The sequence below is a fragment of the Saccopteryx bilineata genome, chromosome 4 (assembly GCF_036850765.1).
Source record: "Saccopteryx bilineata isolate mSacBil1 chromosome 4, mSacBil1_pri_phased_curated, whole genome shotgun sequence".
NCBI classification, from domain to species: domain Eukaryota; kingdom Metazoa; phylum Chordata; class Mammalia; order Chiroptera; family Emballonuridae; genus Saccopteryx; species Saccopteryx bilineata.
The window spans coordinates 175438463-175458674 of NC_089493.1; the positions used below are offsets into that span (position 1 = coordinate 175438463).

At 56.3% G+C, this 20212-nt stretch overlaps 1 protein-coding gene across 6 annotated transcripts in view; it reads left to right on the plus strand.

Moving 5' to 3' along the window:
• Positions 1–20212, plus strand: part of NDST1 (N-deacetylase and N-sulfotransferase 1) — an 83667-nt gene that overhangs the window by 36480 nt on the left and 26975 nt on the right. For 4 of the 6 annotated variants that reach the window (XM_066273020.1, XM_066273016.1, XM_066273019.1 and 1 more), the window contains one exon: positions 17397–18293. In XM_066273020.1, coding sequence (XP_066129117.1) covers positions 17781–18293 — 513 coding nt within the window. In that variant the 5' untranslated portion in view covers positions 17397–17780. Of the gene's footprint in view, positions 1–7266; positions 7360–14936; positions 15079–17396; positions 18294–20212 lie in introns of those variants that run through there. The other 2 variants (XM_066273017.1, XM_066273022.1) reach the window with 2 other exon arrangements.

The following is a 20212-nucleotide window of genomic DNA, read 5'->3' on the forward strand; positions in this document are numbered from 1 at the left end:
GGTGGCTGGAGCCACCCCATGGGCCCAGTTGTCAGACTTGGAAGTTCTCCTTCAGTGGCCAAAAGGTTGGGCGAAGGCGTTGGACAGGGACCAGTGTAATTGCCCTGTTCTGGTTCAAGCAGTCAATTGTCCCAAGACAGGGTGGGGATTTGACCAGGCACTGTTCATGTGACAACCCTCTGGGTGTCAGCTGGCACAGGTGTGGTATTCTATTGGCTTCCAAGTGATCCTGGACTTCTTGGAGGCTGCAGAAACTAAAAGGTGTGTTCAAATGAGGAAAGCAGTAGTCCCTTGCTCAACAATTCTTTTTAAACATCTAATTTGTCCCAGGCACTTTCTAGGCACCGGGATACAGCAGTGAACAAAACAGACCAAGACTGGGGGCTGGCATTGTAGCTGCCGGATAGAATCAACAAACCAACAGATTCTAGCTCAGCACTAGCCCTTAGTTAAGTAGGTAGGTTGTGAGGAGTTCCTGCAAGAGAGATGAGGCTGTGTTGGGGGTTAGGAAGTGTGACTTCAGGGAGTGGCACCGCTCTGTCAGATAGTCGTGGAAAGTCTGGTAAAGGGACCGTGGTCTCCAGGAGGGAGAGGGGGAGCCACAGGGCATCTGGGGAAGAGCATTTTAGGCAGAGGGAACAGTATAGCAAAGACTTTGTGGTAGGAGGGTGTGGGTGTGCTTGAGAAACAGCAAGGAGGCGGATGTGGCCGGGCCAGGAAGAATAAGAGCTATCCTGGTCCATCGAGGGGACTTTGCTGTTTAGTCTGAGTGGAGGCGGAGCTGGTGAGGGGCTGGGCTGAGGTCTGACTTGTTTGGTCATACATTTAAGAGGGATCCTGTGGGTTGTCGTGTGGGCTGTCGCATGGAGAAGAGACTGAAGGTGGAAGCGGGACTCCAGCCAGAAGGCTGCCGCAGTCACGTGAATGATGGAGGACCTCAGTGTGGGGATGGTTGGGGAGGCCACTAGGGGTCCAGTTCTAGATTGACTTTGCAGATGAGTCGATGGATCAGATGTGAGGTGTGAGAGGAAGACGGTGTCCATTGGCAAGGTTTCTGCCCTGAGGACACTGTTGGCGTTTACTGAGACGGAAGGCTGCAGGACAAGCAGGTTTGGGGACAGAAATGGAGAATTCAGGTCAGAGGTGTTAGGTTGGTGTTTACCGTGTGTTGGGGGAGATTGGTCTGGGCCTGCAAGGTCTTGTTAATGAAGGAGTGCTCTCCTCTGGGGATGTGAGGGTGTAGCACCCTCCTGCACCCTGAGAATCCTCTGTTAGAACAAAGATTTCCTGGGCCCTTTGCTCTTTTCTCTCCTTGCAGACCTCCTCCTGCTTTCCCCTTCCTTCTGAACAGAGGAGAAAGGCACATTCTGAGCACTCATCCTTACGGAGTTGGGCAGGGTCCTTCTGCGGGGCATTCCTCTTGGGTGGGAGGCGGAAGCCTTGGAGGGAGGCTGGGAGCCACAGGCCTTGCCCTGATTCTGTTCCCAACGCAGAGAGCTTTGACTTTCCCCTGCTGTAGCTGGACTCACTGAGCTGGCCCAGGGTTCTGAGGACGGCAGGGGGCCCTTGAGAATGCATAGCGCAATGGTTAAGAAAGAACCGGGCTTAGAGTCCAGGCACGGGTGTGAACCCTTCCTCTGCCAGTGACACGACCTCTCTAAGCCTCAATGTGCCTAGCAGTAACAGTGGGCCAACCCCGGCCCCTGGGTCACAGGGTTACGGTAGGATTAAGTGAGAAAATGCACACAAAGCATTTAGCAAAGGCCCTGGCACATACCATACCCAGTTAACAGTCTGCTAGCAACAGTGACCTGGGAGGTCGGTCAGGTTAAGGGGTTTTGCCCAGTGGGAGGTGGGAGCCATGGAAGGTTACTGAGTAGGAACGTGTCACACACGTGCTGTGAGGGGGCAGCCGTCAGTGTGGAGACTGACTGAGGGAGAACGGAGAGCTGGCCCTGAGGGACCTCCCGTCCTGCCCCGCCTGAGGGTCTTCATCGACGCGGTATGGGCAGCCTCTGCCTCGCACGGGTCCCTTCAGATGGGGGTGGTCGTTTCCCTAAGGTCTCCTACGGGACCCCTTGTCTCTACATCCCAGGGGCTGACCTTAGGGAATGTGAGTGGGGGCCAGTAGGGACGGGTGACAGTGAGGGGACTTGTGTTGCACGTAGGGCTCTGGGCAGAGCCAGGGTGGGCAGGGCGGGCCTGGAGCGGCATTCCACTGGGCACTTGGATGTGATGCGGTTCCTGGTGTAGGCCCGGGCGGGGTGGCACTTGCTGCTGTGGAGCTGTGGGGAGGTTGACAGCGGTGGAATGTGGCCCCCTCAGGACCCACACTTCAGTGGTGCCCAGGCACGCTGGCCCGGCCCTGTGCTTTTGCAAGCCTGTTTCTCAGCAGTTGAGCTGTGCCAGGATGGCCAAGGACATTTCAGAGTCCCCCAGGGCTTGCAGCCAGCCTGTCATCAAACAGTGCTTGTTTTCCCAGGGTCCAAGGGTTTGGGGGCTGGAGGGGGCTCTGGAGATATTCCAGGGACTTTTCTCAACAGCTGGGTAAATTGAGAGAGAGCAAGGCACTTGACCAAGGTCTCACAAGGCCGCCTTCCTCCTATCTGTCACCTCCCTCTGTTCCCATGTCCCTCGCTCAGACTCCTGGCCTCCTGCCCAGATGTTTGTAACAACCTCCATCTTGTGGGCTCTCCAAGAGCTTTGTTTGTCCTTCTATTATCATAATCTTGCCATAACCTGCCAGGCACACATGCTATTTGAGTGTGTCTGGTCTGCTGGCCTGTCTTGTCTCAGACAGATCAGTGCAGCACTGAGGCTCTGAGCTCAGGCTGCACAGCCAGATTGGCCTTGGTTCGAATCCCAGCTCTGCCCCTTCCTAGCTTGGTGACCCCGGGCCAGATGCTCCACGTTTCTGAGCCTCAGTGTCTCCACCTATGAAATGAAAACAGTAGCAGCACTTAATTTGCGAGGATGCCGTGATGGGTAAATGAGATACGAGATAGTACGTGAAGTGCTGGGCATAGTACCGGCCCAGAGTGAGCTCAGCAGTGGTCCTTGTTAATAAGCCGTCACTGCGGGTTGCACTGAAAAGTCAAGGATGTGGAGGGGAGACAGGGCCTTGGACCTGGAGGTGGGAGAGGCAGGCTCCAAATTCACTCTCCAGCACTTCCTCATTGTGTGCTTTTTGGGAAGTCACTCCTCCGCTGGGAATGCCACTTTCCTCCCTGGAGAAAGAGAGAAGAAATCCCTGCTCTGTTCCTATAAGGTTGTCATGTGATGCCAAAGTGACATCTGCTGAAAAGCTCTACATCTGTGTAATGACTTAAAAATGGCAGGATGGTGGCTGTGGTGCGCCCGTGGTGATGAGGACACTGTAGCCACAGCGGTGGACAGCTGGCACGGCTGGAGGCTGGGCAGGCTGCAGAGACTCAGCGCCCACGCAGGCTTCCATCCCCGCCTGCCCGGCCTCCGCCACCAGCCTGCCTTTCACATTAGCCTCAGCATTGCACACTCTATGTGGGTGGTACAAAGACCCGAGGGCATCCTCCAGGCCCTTGTGGGTTTGGGGTGATCTGTGGCTGATGCCACGGAATGCGGGGATTAAAACCAGACGTCGGTTTGAATCTCAGCTAAGAACTTTGCAGCTGGGAGCTTGAGCAGGTTGCTTCGCTGCCCCGAGCCTCAGTTTCCTTGTTTGGAAGAGGAGGCCCTGCCTGCGTGGAGCCAAGCAGTTAGCGGAGGGCACAGCACCCAGTCGCACAGTCGCAGTTGTATAATGCGTTTGGAGCGTGGTAACTTACAGATTTATGGATGGGGGGAGTGGGGGTCCTGTGCCCGTTTCTGGGAATGAGCTGTGGAGGTCAGTTATGCTCCCTACAGAATCGCCCAGCGTAGAGTTAGTGCCAAATGGAGCCACCTAGCTATTCCAGTTTACAGGTGAGCAAGGAGGCCCAGAAAGGTGTCGGGGCATGCCTGACGTCACTGAGGTCCCAGGCAAGGCTGGGAGTAGGTGAGACAAGTGAGGTGAGGCCCTTAGAGCCAACCTGAGGGAGTGTTTACTCTTAGGTGCCACTGTGAGGTGGCGCTCGCTCCCAGCATCACGCAAGTGCTCAACAGCACCTGGGAGGGACCTCCTCAACGTCTGTGCTGCTGCCTGGCTGGCCTCACTCGGAGGTCTGGGACCTGGAGCTGCAGGTCCTCTGGTCTCCTGACCGTATGAACTGTTTCCTGAGCCTTGGGAGTGTGGGGACACCTGTGAGGCACCTTCTAGAGTCTCACTGAGGCTCCCTGGGTCCCATTAAAAGGAGCCTGTGATATGTAGGTCACCTGGCGCTCTTTGCCATGTCTCTGCACTCTGGCTGTCAAAGATGCTGCAGAGAAAGCGAGGCCCTCCTGCTCAGCGCCTCCTCCTCCTGCTCAGCGCCCCCTCCTCCTGCTCAGAGCCCCCACCTCCTGCTCAGAGCCCCCACCTCCTGCTCGGCGCCCCCTCCTCCTGCTCGGCGCCCCCTCCTCCTGCTCGGCGCCCCCTCCTCCTGCTCAGAGCCCCCTCCTCCTGCTCGGCGCCCCCTCCTCCTGCTCGGCGCCCCCTCCTCCTGCTCGGCGCCCCCTCCTCCTGCTCGGCGCCCCCTCCTCCTGCTCGGCGCCCCCACCTCCTGCTCGGCGCCCCCTCCTCCTGCTCAGAGCCCCCACCTCCTGCTCGGCGCCCCCTCCTCCTGCTCAGAGCCCCCTCCTCCTGCTCGGTTCCCCCTCCTCCTGCTCGGCGCCCCCTCCTCCTGCTCAGAGCCCCCACCTCCTGCTCGGCGCCCCCTCCTCCTGCTCAGAGCCCCCACCTCCTGCTCGGCGCCCCCTCCTCCTGCTCGGCGCCCCCTCCTCCTGCTCAGAGCCCCCACCTCCTGCTCGGCGCCCCCTCCTCCTGCTCGGCGCCCCCTCCTCCTGCTCAGAGCCCCCACCTCCTGCTCGGCGCCCCCTCCTCCTGCTCAGAGCCCCCTCCTCCTGCTCAGCGCCCCCTCCTCCTGCTCGGCGCCCCCACCTCCTGCTCGGCGCCCCCTCCTCCTGCTCAGAGCCCCCACCTCCTGCTCAGCGCCCCCTCCTCCTGCTCGGCGCCCCCACCTCCTGCTCGGCGCCCCCTCCTCCTGCTCAGAGCCCCCACCTCCTGCTCAGCGCCCCCTCCTCCTGCTCGGAACCCCCCTCCTCCTGCTCGGCGCCCCCCTCCTCCTGCTCGGCGCCCCCTCCCCCTGCTCAGCGCCCCCACCTCCTGCTCGGCGCCCCCTCCTCCTGCTCGGCGCCCCCTCCTCCTGCTCAGAGCCCCCTCCTCCTGCTCAGAGCCCCCACCTCCTGCTCGGCGCCCCCTCCTCCTGCTCAGAGCCCCCTCCTCCTGCTCAGCGCCCCCTCCTCCTGCTCGGCGCCCCCACCTCCTGCTCGGCGCCCCCTCCTCCTGCTCAGAGCCCCCACCTCCTGCTCAGCGCCCCCTCCTCCTGCTCGGCGCCCCCACCTCCTGCTCGGCGCCCCCTCCTCCTGCTCAGAGCCCCCACCTCCTGCTCAGCGCCCCCTCCTCCTGCTCGGCACCCCCCTCCTCCTGCTCGGCGCCCCCCTCCTCCTGCTCAGCGCCCCCTCCCCCTGCTCAGCGCCCCCTCCTCCTGCTCGGCACCCCCCTCCTCCTGCTCAGAGCCCCCACCTCCTGCTCGGTGCCCCCTCCTCCTGCTCAGAGCCCCCTCCTCCTGCTCGGCGCCCCCTCCTCCTGCTCAGAGCCCCCTCCTCCTGCTCGGTGCCCCCTCCTCCTGCTCAGCGCCCCCCACCTCCTTGCTCAGCGCCCCCCACCTCCTGCTCAGTGCTCCCTTCTCCTGCTCAGCGCCCCCTCCTCCTGCTCACTGCCTCTACCTCCGCCTCCTGCTCCCCTCCCCGCCAGCTGCGCCTCTGTGTAAGCGTGTTGAGCCCCTCACTACTGAGCTGTGTTGGTGGCAAGCTCTTGTCACGGTGACAAGCCCCAGCAAGTCCGGAGGGACGAGGCCTCTTTCATGTGGGCCCTGGGTCTCAGCAAGCCCCTATGTTATGCCCACCAGGCCTCCAGAAGATTAGGGGGCTTCTGCAGCTCCAGGTGCCTCAAAGCCTTCCCTTCCTCTTCGTCGCCTCCAGAGTGCCTGGCTTCCCTCCGCTCTGGCCACGGGGCCTGGGGCCTTTCAGTTTCCCAAGGCTCGTATGTCTCCTGTGTAGCATGATCTTGGTGTATCCACCTGGGCCAGTCACCCCATCACTACTGCCGGGCCTGCTGGCTGGGCCTCAGGTGACTTAAGAGGTGGCCAAGACGGCTAATCCCTGCAGGGGTGCCTAGGATTTACCTGGGGCTGGCAGCGCCCTAGGCCACCCTGGTGGTGGGATGGGAGGGGTCTGCCCACGCGTATAAGAACCCGTCTCTTTTTGCTGTTGTTGCTCGTGGGGCCTGAAATTCTGTCATTAGCCTTGTGTTCTCCTGGGTGTCCTCTGAAAAGGCAAACGCCCGCGCAGGTGGACACTCCTACGTGTTTGCTGCTGAGAAGTGAACCCAGGACAGCCTGGCCCTTTTCCAGCTGCCTGATCAGCCACGGCCAGGTCGCTGCTCCTCTCTGGGCTTCCTACGGCCCTTCTCAGCTCGAGCACCTGATGCTCTGGCGTGGGTTTTTTCCGCGTCCACACTGGCAGCCACCCTTCTTCCTCCTCCACAGGGTGGGGCAATGGGAAGGGCCTAGCAGGTCACCTGGGGTGCTGCAGGGGCCAAAAGCCACTGTCACGGAAGCTTTGACCACCAGCTGGCCCCAGCAGGGGATATGAGGCTTTCTTCCTCTGCCTCTCAGGACAGGTGGGGAAACTGAGGCCTGGAGCCAGGGAAGGCCTTGTTTAAGATCACATGAGGTAGTGGAGAACTGCAGTCAGTAATGCTTGCTGCCAGCGAGGGCCCCTCCACTCCTGGCTGCCACCTTTCTTAGAGGGACTGGAGGACCCATCAGCGTACGGGTCAGGGCCATGCTTTTTCTTCTTCTGTAGAAGGCACCTCTGGGCAAGGGTCCTTGACTGTTGGGGAGATCCCTAGGCTGGGGGCTGAATTGGGCTGGGGTCCAGGAGGTAGGGGCTGGTGGCCTCTGCCAAGGGACATGGTGGGGCGCTGGAGGCATCCGGGAACATGGTTGGTGGCTCAGGGTTCCCTAGGGCCATCCCCCCTCCCGCTCCCCCTCCCTCTCAGGGAGGGGACTAGGCAGACTGTAATGCCATTTGTCCTGGCTCTGGGATTAGGTGCGGTCGGTCGTGTTAAGTGAGGAGCACGGAGCCATTGAGACAACGCAGGGAAGTGAAGCGTTGCTGAGCGCTGCTGCTGGTGGAGCTCTGGTGGGTCTTGTCATCCCCTCCCTGGCCTCCCCGTACCCTCTGACCACGGGCCCTGGTGCCTGCCCTCCTGTCCGGTCTTCCCAGGTTCGTCTGGACGTATGTGTGCATGCAGCGTGGGCATGTTCATGCCCACGCAGGAAGGGCCCTCAGGTGCAGAGGTTGTGGCAGGCTGGCCCCGGAGCCTAGTGCTGGGTCCTGTCTGCCTTCAGGGCCAGAAGTAGGTTCCCTCAGTGTCTCAGCCCCTGGGGCTGCTCCAGGGCTGACCTGGCAGCTCCCTGATGGCGGACAAGGCAGTGGCGGCTGCGGGATGAAAAGGAAGGGGTCGGTTTCTCTTTTGACTTTTCCTGGCAGCCTGGCAAACCCACAAATCCACCCGCAGCCAGCAGGTCCGAGAGTTAAAGATTTACCACAGGCTGTGCAGGGAGCTGGAGTGGTGAGGTGCCAGGGTGCTCAGATGTCACATTTGTGGCTTCAGTCCTGTCTGGACCTTGAGAAACATGGCTCATCAAAGCCAGCAGGGCTCCCAGAGGGTTTCCATGTTCTTGACCTGGGGGCCAGTCACAGGCACCCTGAATTTGTATGGAACATGGCGCCTGTCTGGGGAGAGTCCAGTAACAGCCTTCATTATGTTCGCAAAGCAGCCTGTAACCCCAGGAGGTCATCAGGTTCACTCCCCTCATTGTCCAGTTGAGGAAATAGAGGCTCAGAGAAGGGAAGGGTCAAGTCCAGAGGCATACGGTGAATGAGCTGAGGCGCTGGGATGCTGATGTGACTTCAGGCTCATATGGATTTTTGGCATCTGCGTCCATGAGATGGAGGCTCCCAAATGCGCCCGCTTCTTGGAATCTCTCAAGGGGCATCTGGCGACCTGTGGTGGGCATGTGGAAGGGGAGGGGCTAGGCTTGACTGGCTTTTTACCGCTCCTCTGCAGGGGTAGACGGGAGGAATTCAGGGCATGATAAACTTGTTTCTGCTTTGTTGGGACTACATGACAAATAAAAGAGGTCACAACTGGGGTGTGCTTGCTCTGGTGCCTGGCGTGCAGCGGGCCGGTGAGGCATGTTGGTCATCATCCTTGTCGGTGGTGGTGGCGTGAGAGCTCCTGCTTCTGACCTTCACTCTTGCCTTTCTCTCTTCTTCCTTGGCAGGAGGCCTCTGCTGGGGCATGGAGGCCGCCTCCTGTTCTCATGTGGGGTCCCTGCCTGCCTGGGATGACAGAGGGCCCTGGGGCAGGGAGAAGGAAGGACCCTCTGGCCGAGGTCCTGCCTTTCTGGGGACCTGTGATGCCCCTTCTGCAAGTGAAGTCTCTCATTGCAGAGTCTTCTGGGTTAACCTGCATTTAGGCGGCTGGGGCTGGTCACCTGCAGAAAGCCTCTCTCCAGGCATGCTTTGGGCTGGAGACCCAAGTCAGGAATGGTGTAGAGAGTGCTGGGCAGCAGGACTGTGTAGGGGTTACAAGCGGAGGCAATAAGTAGGCTGACTTGGAGTTGTCCTAGCTCCACCTCTGCCCAGCTGTGTGACAGTTGCTTCCCCTCTCTGAGCCTAGGTTTCCTCATCTATAAAGTGCCCATCTTGGTGACACTGCCTCTCAGGATGTGCGGATTTGGAGTGGTAATTCAGGGGAAGCTCTCAGCACAACTGGGTGTGGGGCTGGGGAGCTACCAGGAGCTCAGTCACTGCTCGCTGCTGTTAGCTGAGGAGATTATGATATTTTCAAAGAAATATCATTCCGGTGTTTTTGAGTGCCTATGATCTGAGCCTAGGAAAAGTAGTTAGGGATGGATATGACTGTGTCGTAAGTGGATTTGGGGTTGGGAGAAGGGAGCCCTGTTCTGGGAAGCTGAATGGGTGAATGAGGAGCGTGCCTATGATGACTAGAATTGGGAGCTTCAGGGGACTGGGAGGAGCCTGTCCTTGGGACAGGAGGGCACTGGTCCTGATCTGCCTGTCCCCCACCTCCACCCCTCCCACAAACTATCTTGTTTGTTTACTCCGTAAACCCTTTCTTCAGAGCTGGTGCAAAGGTAAACTCTCAACTCAGGCCCTGTTGGAAGAAAGACAAATTCACAACAAGCGGTCTAAGTTCTTGAGGTTTCTTGCTGGGAATTCCCTGCCGGAGAACCCACAGCAAATCCCGGCTGGGAACCTGGGAGTGAAGCAGGGTTTTGTGCTTTGTTTGCTTGTAGATTGATGGATGATTTGTGGGTGTTCTTCCAAGAAGGCTCATTACAGGCTGCTTTTAAGTTAAAACACACATAAAATGGTTGAAAACAAAAGCAGAAAGCACCATTCAAAGGGAGTGGAGATGGGACATCGTGGGTGAACAAAGGAAGGACCCACAGTTCCGAAAGGTGATGAATCCAGGCAGCTCTGTGCTAAGGATCCCTGTCTCCCGCTTATTAGCTCTGTCCTCTGGGGCAACTCACGGGTTCCCTCTGGGCCTCAGTTTCCTCATCTGTGAAATGGTGCTGTCATAAGAGTTAAATAATAGCACACTGTATAGATATATCCTGTCTAAGAAAGGGAAGTTCACATTAATGCATTCAGCAAGATTCAGAAAGGGAAGATAACTGGTAAGGGCACATGCTCTTGGGAGAGGAAGAGAGACATAGAGAGGAAGGAGAGGGAGAAGGGTGGAAAAGCAGATGGGCGCTTCTCCTGTGTACACATAGAAGTGATACACATGGACCACTTCTGCCTTGGAAAGCTCCCTGTGACATTGGGGGACCAGTGGTCTAGTTACTAGAGCAGCTGATGTCTGGCAGTGTAAATCCAGCATCACATGGAAGGATGAGGAGCAGAATTGCTCATCGAGGACTTTTGAAATCCACAGCTGGTGGAGTCCAACCTCCAGCTAAGGCTGGCCTTCAAGGGGGCTGGGCAAGGTTTTTTGTGGACAAAAAAATGGGCCAAGGTAAAGTCCTGGCTGATTAGCTCAGTGGTAAAGTGTCGACCCGGCATGTGGAAATCCTGGGTTCGATTCCCAGCCAGGGCACACAGGAGAAGCGCCCATCTGCTTTTCCACCCTTCTCCCTCTCCTTCCTCTCTATGTCTCTCTTCCTCTCCCACAGCCAAGGCTCTACTGGAGCAAAGTTGGCCCGGACGCTGAGGATGGCTCCATGGCCTCCGCCTCAGGTGCTAGAATGGCTCCAGTTGCCGCGGAGCAACGCCCCAGATGGGCAGAGCATCGCCCCCTGGTGGGCATGCTGGGTGGATCCCGGTCGGGCGCATGTGGAGTCTGTCTCTGCCTTCCTTCCCACTTCTCACTTTGGAAAAATACAAAAAAAAAAAAAAAAAAAAAAAGGGCTAAGTTAGGTGAGGGTGCAGGCCTGGCCAGTGCAACCCCAAGGGGTCCTTTTACTCTCTGGGCCTCAGTGTCCCTGTGTGCTCACTGGAGGTTGGACTGTACACTTTGGTCCTGAGGCTCTGAGCCAGACTGCCAACAGTCCACTGATGGTAGCCCTGGACTCCAGGGTGACTGATGAGCAACAGCTTGGCCCCGGGCCAGGCAGCACTGCAGGGCTGTGGGGGATGGGGCACACAGCAAATTCCAGCAGAGGAGGGATTTGCTTCTGGTCTGGGCCTCCCAGGGGTGTGATTGAGCTGGAGAAACCCCTGCACAGCTGGGAAGCAAATGGGGAGGATTTTCTAGACTGCGCTGTCTGTGGTGGGTGGGGCAGGCTGGGGCAGGGCGGCTGTGGGGTGTGGCTGGGTTGTGGGTGGTGGGATGACTGTGCTGGGGGTGTGACAGACTGGGAGGGGCTGGGTCAGCTGTGCTGCGTGTTTCTGGGATTGCATGTGGGACCATCAGAAGCTGGCCCAGAGCCACCCTCCGCCCCCAAGCCCAGCGTCCATTCACATCTTTGAGCCTGCTTATAAGGCTCCTCGTGCACCTCCTCTTGGCGCCTCTCCCCATTCTGGTGTCTGTAACCCAGATGCCGGTGATGACGCCATGTGAACATAGAGGCACGCTGTGAGTTCACCTGTGCATTTGTGTGTGTGTGAGTACAGGAGACGTAGGGGACATTGTCAGGAAGAGCCCAGGCAAGACGTCAAACCTGGGCTGGGTGAGCGTGTGGACCTGTGGGGACCTTCACTCACCCTGCAGCACAGAGACAAACCTCGGAGCCCAGCAGCCTGCGTTGCCAGTGCCCAGGGCCGTGCTTGTCCCTCGTGGTGCTCAGGAAGTACAGAGGGAGGAAGAGGAAGCGGTCATCTGCTTGTCCCTGACTCCCAGTGTGCTCCCTCACCTGACCTCTCTCCTCTCTTTCTGGATCTGCTACTAATTTGATATGTGGCCTTAGGCCAGTTCCTTCCTGAGCGTCAGTTTCCAAATCTGTTAAATGGTTAACACATAGTTTATTAATCTATATCTCCCTGTGCCAGGCACTGAACTGTTTTACACACATGATCTCTCGTAGTCTTGGCAGCATATGGATAAGTACTGGACTCTAAACCCTATTTTACACTTGGGGAAACTGAGGCTCAAAGAGTTTGAGAGATCTACTCAGAGGTCACAAGGCCAGTAAATAATGGAGCCCGGATTCAAGCCCAGGCAGGCTGGCTCCAGTCTGAGCCCTTAACGGCCACGCCAGCAGCCGCTGCACTGCTGCCTCTCAGACTGTTGGGGCAAAACAGCATGTGGCAGAAAGCCGTTCCCAGGAGGCCCGCTGCACATGGTAGGCACCAGGTATATGCAAGTTACATATTAGGTGCACTTCACCATTAAAGGCGCAAGAAGCTCAGTCAGTCTCAGGGAGCTCTTGGTTCCACTGCCGGAGCCCGCCTGTCAATCCAGGATGGAGCCGCACCCCCTCCCCTGTCCTGATCTCTAGACAGCTTGGTCTCTGGGAAGGCCTGTATACCTCTGCCTCCTTTCTCTCTGGGCCCTAGAGAAGATTATGGGGGAACCAGAGCATTTCAGAGTGTGGGGTAGAGTAGGGAGTGACTTTAAACTCGAGAGCAGTGGCCACAGTTACCGTGGTATTTCCCTGAAAGTGAGGCGTTGCCATGGCGTCTCCATGACGACCAGAGCATCTCATTCATTATCCCCAGCACCTTGGCAGGGAAAGCTGGGCCTAGGGCTGAGAGAGCACAGTGGGAGCCTGGCTGAGGCCTAGAGGCCTCTGTGGCTGGGCCCCGTCATGCTATCCCCCAGCCCAGCCAAGGTTCCCCTGCAGGCTCTGCACCCCCTCTCATCGGGTCTGGATTCAAATTTCACAGCTGTGCCACTGACTAGCTGTGTGATTTTGGGCAAGTGACTTAGTATCTCTGAGCCTCATTTTTCTCAGTTGTAAATGTGGATACTGTCAGTAGTAGTTGTAAGGATGAAATGAAAGATTAGGTTTGTAAAAGTGCTTAGCACAGGGCCAGCCAGGCTCATGGTAAGTGCTCAGTAATGGTAGCAGTAAAAATAACAATGATGACAATAATAGTGGTATTATTATTATAAAAATTCCTGGGTTTCATGAAGGAATGACAAGATTTTGAGTCAAGATTTAGTGGTTTTGTATGTGACTGTGGCAAGTCACTTCTCCTTGAAGCCTCAGTCTCTTCACCTGTAAATTGGGAATAATAACAGCTGCTCATTTATTCATATCCTGCATACTAATATTAATGACCTATGTCTGGGGAAAGTAATGGGAGCTTCTGGGACAAATCAGACTTGTTCCTGCCCTGCAGGGCACACACGCATGTGGGGGAGGGGAAGAGAGGAAATTGGTATTTCGGAAGGCCCTCAGTGCGCCAGCTGCCAGGCAGGGCCTGTCCATGCAGAGACCAATAAGACCTGGTCCAGCCCCGGGACCTGCAGGCTACAGAGTCAGAACCATGAGTAGGAATGCCTGGAGTCTACTGTGTATGTGTATGGACCACACACTCAGGTGCACCCGGGACTGGGTGGGAAGCCAGATGAGGGAGGCATGTTGACAGTGGGACTGTGTTACCTGGAGAATGCATGGCCAGCCTATCTGAGGCCGGTGCTATGAAGGCCTCAGCTGATGTGTGCCCTGTGTCCCCCGAATATGCTATTTTTAAAGACAGCTTAGAAATGCTGACTTTTATATGAAATCTCCTGGTTTTAAAATGTTGATAACTAATCTCAAATGAAAGAAAAATGTTGTGCAAGTCAAAAAGGACCGACATCTTTATCCTGTTCTGGCCTGAAGGTCCTGGTTTTCGGCCTCTGGCTGTGGAGTGGAGATGGGGCGGGAGCCTGGGGAATGGGAGCACTTGGGGAGGGCAGGCAGGGGTATGGTGCGTGGAGATGATTTCAGACAGGCAATGACATTGCAGCTGGGGTCTTGAAGGATGAGTAAGTGTCCCAAGGGGTAGGGGGAGGCATTCCAGGCACGGGGAACTTCATTAGAAAGGCCTAGATGCGTGACCAAGATTGGTGACTGGTTGGGCGAGGCTGGAGTTTGGCTGGTGATGTCGGCAAAGCCCAAGGTAGCAGAGTTTGTTGAGGCCTCAGCCCCCAGCTGTCCTTGAGGCCTCGGTGGCTCCAGGGAGATTAGAAAGCCTCTAGTTCTCCATCCCTGGAGCCAGGGGTTCTGGAACGGCTGGGGCCAGGCCTTTGAGGGGATTGCAGTGGGGCCCATGCTAGAGGCCAGCACGTTGGAGGCTGGGCTTTGTTTATGAAGCTACTGGCTCTCCCCCACCCTACGCCAGAGTACGAGGACTTCTCTGGGGACAGGGGCTGGTACACCCTCTCTCTCGCTCCCTTCACCCTGTCTCAAGCCCGGGCCTGGCTTTACCATGGCCTTCTCTATAGCCTCCTGGCCTGTAACCATCTGGCTCCTCCCTGCCCATCCATCCAGTTCCTGGGAAAGGCCGCCACCCCTGAAGATGGGGATTCAGAGAGCACGCAAAGGGCTTTACAGTGTTTCCTGGAAACACTGTACCCACATGATGAGTACATTAAATAAAAGCAGGAGAGCATGGTTCTAGCGGCTGACCCTCTGTGCTATGTATGCATCAGGCGTGGTTCTGAGCACTTTAGATAGATCAACTCTCTTAATCTGCACAACTTTGGGAAGCGGGTCAAGTTTTCCTCTTGAACAGATTAGGAAACTGGGGGCACTGGAATAGCTTCCCACAACCACTGGTGGCGGGGCTCAGGTCGAACAGAGCTGCCTGGCTCCAGTCTGCGCGATAACCATTAGGCTTTATTAGCCTAGGACTTTAGGTCCCTGGATGGGTTTGGGGTCATGGAATCTGGGCTTCTCAAAATCGTCACAGCGTTTTCCAGGGCTTGTGCACGGTTTTTGATGGGAAAATGTTAACTGATTCCCACAAGGGTCTGTGTCCCTCAGATGCCGGAGCTGCTGCTGGTTGCGTAATGACCACACACACACTGAAAGGCTGTTAATGCAGTAGACCGAGAGCCAGTGACCACGGCACCCAGGCCTGCCAGGGAAGTGGGGTTGGGTGGCTTCATGCCTCAGTGGCAAGCAGGGCACCATTGGAGAAGCTCTGCCTCCCCACCCACTGTACTCTTGTCCTGGCCCTGGACCAAGGGGCGGAGCTCACTGTGACCGCAGGGCAGAGGGCTACCCTTATCAGTGGGAAATAGGACGACAGTACACCTTGGGTATAAACAGGACCAGTCATCCCGGCCTTCCTGCCTCCGCCCAAGAAACGTGCCCTTTCTTGCCTGCTCTCAGCTAGAACTTCGAAGTCCCTGGAAAGCTGCCCACAATCCCTCAGCTCCATGGTGTGGTATGTGCCCCTCCTTCTTCCTACCCCTGGTCAACCCTTACTTGTTCTTCTGGTCAGTTCAGGTACCACTTCCTCCAGGAAGCCTTCCTTGGTCCTCCCTCCACATTAGGTGGCCCTCGGGTCTCTCAAACACCCTCCCTTCTCCACTGTCACATCACCCCCCTGCATTGTAGGTGTGTGTTTTCTTGGTGGCCTTGGGGCCCCCATGGTACTGGCACATAGTAGGGAATGAATTGTAGACTCAGAGGTGAAAGAGCCCCAGCGATCATGTGACCTGAGCCCCTCTCTAATAGGCAGGAAGCCCAGAGAGGAGCAGGGTGTGCTCAGGGTCACACAGCACATCACGGCAGAACTGCGAGCAGACTTGGCGGCTAAGACATGTCCTCACTTCACACCTTTGCCCCTTGCTTCTGAGCACGTCTTTTTCTTTCTAGTGTTTTTCTTTGGTTGAATGGCTTTTTCTTTTTAATTTATTCATTGGTTTTAGATAGAGAGGAAGGTAAAGAGAGAGATAGAAAGGAAGGTAAAGAGAGAGAAAGAGAGAAAGAGAGAGACAAGCATCAATCTGTTCCTGTGTGTGCCCCGAATGGGGATCGAACCAGCAACCTCTGCATATCAAGATGATGCTCTAACCAACCGACTTTTCCGGCCAGGGCTGAACACATCTTTTTTTTAGTTTTCACAAAATAATAAATGATTATTGTAGAAAATTTAGGAGACAAACAGAAAGAGGAAAAGAAAAACAACTGGGAGGTAATCATTGTTAACCTTTTATCTATCTATCTATCTATCTATCTATCTATTTTTTAGTACCAGTTTCTGGCCTAGGCATAAAAATTTTTACCCAAAATTCCACTTAAGCAATCCATATGGTAATTATATTTCCGTGTCAGTCAATGCTCTTCTCTGACGTTTTGTGAGTGGTTGCCTGGGATGCCGTCACATGTCTGCGTGTTATAATAGCCAAAGACTGTCCACTAATGCTGGGCATTTGCTATTGTAAACGACATCCTTTGCTATTATAAATAGCACTGAGGTTTGTGTTTTTGTGAGGAAATCTTTATACACTTCTGCAATTACTGCCTCTAGGATAAGTTCCTAGAAGTTCAGGGTCTCTGGTACGCTGTCCCCATGTTGAACACCCTGGGTAGCCTTGGGTAGGAAGGGACATTGAAGGTTTTCACCCCCTCCATGTTGGAGGCTTACACTCCCTCCCTGGCTGCTCTGGCCCTCACACCTGTCCCTGTCCCTGTCCCTTTCTCCATCCCCATCCCCATTGCCATTGCCCTGGGCAGTTCTGCTAGCTTTCAGCAGCCGATTCCCCTCATGTTGAAGGGAGACTCTAGGGCTGTGGTGGGGGGTGCTGTTTGGGGTGATGGAGTTGGGGCCTCAGACTACGGAGTATGTGGTCTTCACTAATTCACCGGGAAAACCAGTGCAGACGGCATGCCTGTCGAGGTTGGCTGAGGGGGAGGCTAGAACCCAGAGTTATGGCTGCCTGAGCAGACAGAGGCCCAGTAAAGAGATGCTTCTCTGCCTGCTGGCCCCTCAGGAAGCTCAGGAACCTGGTGTGTGCACCTGTGGACATGTGCCCTGAGATTGAGGAATCCCTGTTGCACTGGGGCAAATACTGACAGCTGTCGTTTCTTACACGTTGCTTGTGCTAAGTTCCTCAGACTGATTCACTCGGTTCTTCCTCGGCCGCACGTGCTGCAGGGCTGGTGAGTTCACAGAGGAGGTCTCTGATGCTTGAGAGGGGCCTTCTAACACAGCTAAGCCACTGATGGTGCGGCTGCTTTGCCTGAGCCTCAGTCTTTGCATCTGTCGGATGGGACTGCTGGGCCCCTTAAGAGAGAGAAATGGGGAGAAGCACTGAGCGTAACTGAAGGGAAGACGGTGAGGATGTGGTGTTCAAGTGTGATTTAGGATTCCACCTCTGACTCCCAGGCCTGGGAAATGTTTATTGTCTCACTTCTTCCTGCTTCTGGTGTTTTCTTGAGGTATTCTTGGACTCTGATAATTACAATAAATAGCAACTGCCTTTGTAGACAGCAGATGCTGGGTGCTGCCGTAAGCGATTTATACATATTGTTGGACTCCAGCCCGCAGCCATCTGTGAGGTGGGTACTAATGTCAGCCCCATTTCACAGGTGGGGGAACTGACACTCAGAGAGATGAAGGAACTTGCCCAAATCATTCAACCAGAATGAGCAGCAGTACTTGAACTTGGGCCTGCCAGGGTCAGGTCCTGTGCATCCACTATTAGTGGACCCCAAAGCCCACACTCTGACTCTTCGCCTTCTGACTTCTCTCCACAGCCTCGGCCCCGGGGGCCCCACCAAGCCAGCGGCATGCGGCACCCCCGGGCCTGCCCAGCACCCTCCGGCCTGCTGCCGGGCACCCCCAGGAGGCCCTGACGCCCTGGGGCACTTCTGCTGTGCACAGGACCACGTGGGGGTTTGCCATGGTGACATAAAGGGGTGCGGAGGAAGGAAGGAGCACAACCAGCCTGCAGACTGCGCCCCCGGCTGGGAGGAAGGGCCGGCGGCCCGATCCTCCACTCCCGCTGCCCACTGAGGGCCTTGCTTGCTGCGTGTCTGTGAATTTGTTGGTCAGTGGACAACTCCGGTGTCTCCTCCTGCGTGGGGCCTTGGGGGCCAGGGCAGGCTGGGCCTCCAGTGGCCGAGGTCTCGGGGACCAGGATGCCCGCCCTGGCGCGCCTACGCAGGCTGTGTCGGCACGTGTCCCCGCAGGCCGTCCTTTTCCTGCTGTTCGTCTTCTGCCTGTTCAGCGTTTTTGTCTCCGCCTACTACCTGTATGGCTGGAAGCGGGGCCTGGAGCCCTCGGCGGACGCCCCCGAGCCTGACTGTGGAGACCCACCGCCTGTGGCCCCCAGTCGCCTGCTGCCGCTCAAGCCCGTGCAGGCGGCCGCCCCTTCCCGCACGGACCCACTGGTGCTGGTGTTTGTGGAGAGCCTCTACTCCCAGCTGGGCCAGGAGGTGGTGGCCATCCTGGAGTCGAGCCGCTTTAAGTACCGCACAGAGATTGCACCGGGCAAGGGGGATATGCCCACGCTCACCGACAAGGGCCGTGGCCGCTTTGCCCTCATCATCTATGAGAACATCCTCAAATACGTCAACCTGGACGCCTGGAACCGGGAGCTGCTGGACAAGTACTGTGTGGCCTACGGCGTGGGCATCATCGGCTTCTTCAAGGTACGCAGGGAGCAGGGTCCCCAAGCAGTTATGAGCTCCAGCTGAGTTTGAATCCCATCTCCACACTCGTTAGCTGAGTGCCTGACTTTTCTCATCTATAAAATGGGTATAATGGTAGTGTTTGCCTCCCAGGGCTTTTGTGGAGGTTCAGTGGGCGAATGTATATTAAGCATTTGGAGCACACTGTGCCTGGTGCCTAGTAAGGGCTTTTTAAAGATTAGCTTTTATTAGGAGCACATGGCAGGGGGATTGCTTGCCATGCATGGGACTTGGCACCTAGCAGGTGCTCGCCTGAGGAGGGCCTGGGAATGGGTGCAAGGTAGGAGAGCTATGCTCTGCTTGATTCCTCAAAACCTGTCATGGCAGTCTTCCGAAGGGTGGGGTGTGTCGTCCCCCTATTTGGCAGGTGGGCAAACCAAGGCTCAGTAGGGTTAATTTATGTGTATGTGTCTGTGCAGCCTATTAGTGAGAGAGTCGAGATTTGAACCCAGACCTAGACAGTCTGGGCTCTGGATCACAGGATCTTTCCCCTTGGCTCTGGTGGCATGTGGAATGTATGCATCTCCTGAATCAAATTCATTTTGCACTGGGAGAAAGAGGAGAAAGAAATCCCAGTGGGCAAGTGAGCTGCTCTGGGCTCTGTGGGGCACCCAGAGTGACTGCTGGGATCAGAGTCCTTGCTGAAAGTGTCGTGGAAGCTGTCTTTGGGGAGAGGGAGGTTGGGGACAGCTGATGGGACATTCAGAGGCTCTGGCCAAAGAACTCTGACCTGCCAGGTGAAAGCAAGCACTGGTTGGGACTCTAGTTGGGTGCATGTGTTCCTTAATTCAGCAAATATTGACTGAGCACTTAGTATGTTCCAGGCCCTGTGCTAGGTGCTGGGGACACAGTGGTGATCAAAACGTGCCAAGTCCCTGCTGTCATGCAGCTGACATTTCAGCACCGTGGGGTAAGGTGGGTGACAGACAGTGAACCAATAAACATACCGTGTGGCATTTGGTGATAATTTCAAAAAGAAATAAAGCAGGGCAAGGGCATGGGGGCTATGGATGTGGTGGTTGAGGCTGTTTTTGAAAGAATGGCCAGGGGAGTCGTCCTCGATAAGGTGATTGGAAGGAAGGGGTGTGTGGCTCTATGTCTACGGCCTTCCAGGCAGAGGGGGCGGTAAGTGCATACGTCCTGAAGCAGGTTCTTGCTTGGTGTGAGCAGGGAAGGGAGCAGGAGGTGGGTCGGGAGTGGCCCATGTCCACTGGCAGATGACCGTTTGTCCCCAGGTTCTCGTGGGCAGCTCTGGGCACTGGCCCTGTGCTGGGCGGGTTTCCCACGGTGTGTTCTTTCATGCGTTAATGCCGCAGGACACTCTGCCACTAAGGAGGTTTCTGTGGGCCAGGGAAGTGGAGGCCCTTAGAAGTCCTGCTGCAGAGCACCCTGGTGAGATTTGCTCCCGACTGGCTTGATCACAAAACCCTTTACCTCGCAGAGCACCTTCTGGGAAACGCTGACCTGGTTTATGGCTTTATAATGGCAGAAAGTCAGGCTGTCTTCATTGTCTGTTTCTTCTTTCTTTGCTCCTGGACTCTGTTCCCTCTCCTGCCCTGAGCTTCATTAAGATTGAGTCGGAGCCCCAGGCCTGAAAAAGGCAGGAATGGCTGATGGTATTGAGTGCTCACCCAGAGCCACGCCCTGTCCTATATGCCTCATGTGACTAACTCATCGAACACTCACAAGCCACCTTCCAAGCCAGGTAGTTGCTATCCTGATTTAAGAAAGACGGAAATCAAGGCAAAGAGGGATAAAGAAATATGCCCACGCTCACACCTCCAACAAGTACAGATCTAGGGTTTGAACCCAGGCGTCTAGCTCTAAGGCCTGAGCCTTAACCATTGTGTGATGAGTCCAGGAACCTCAGACACTTTATA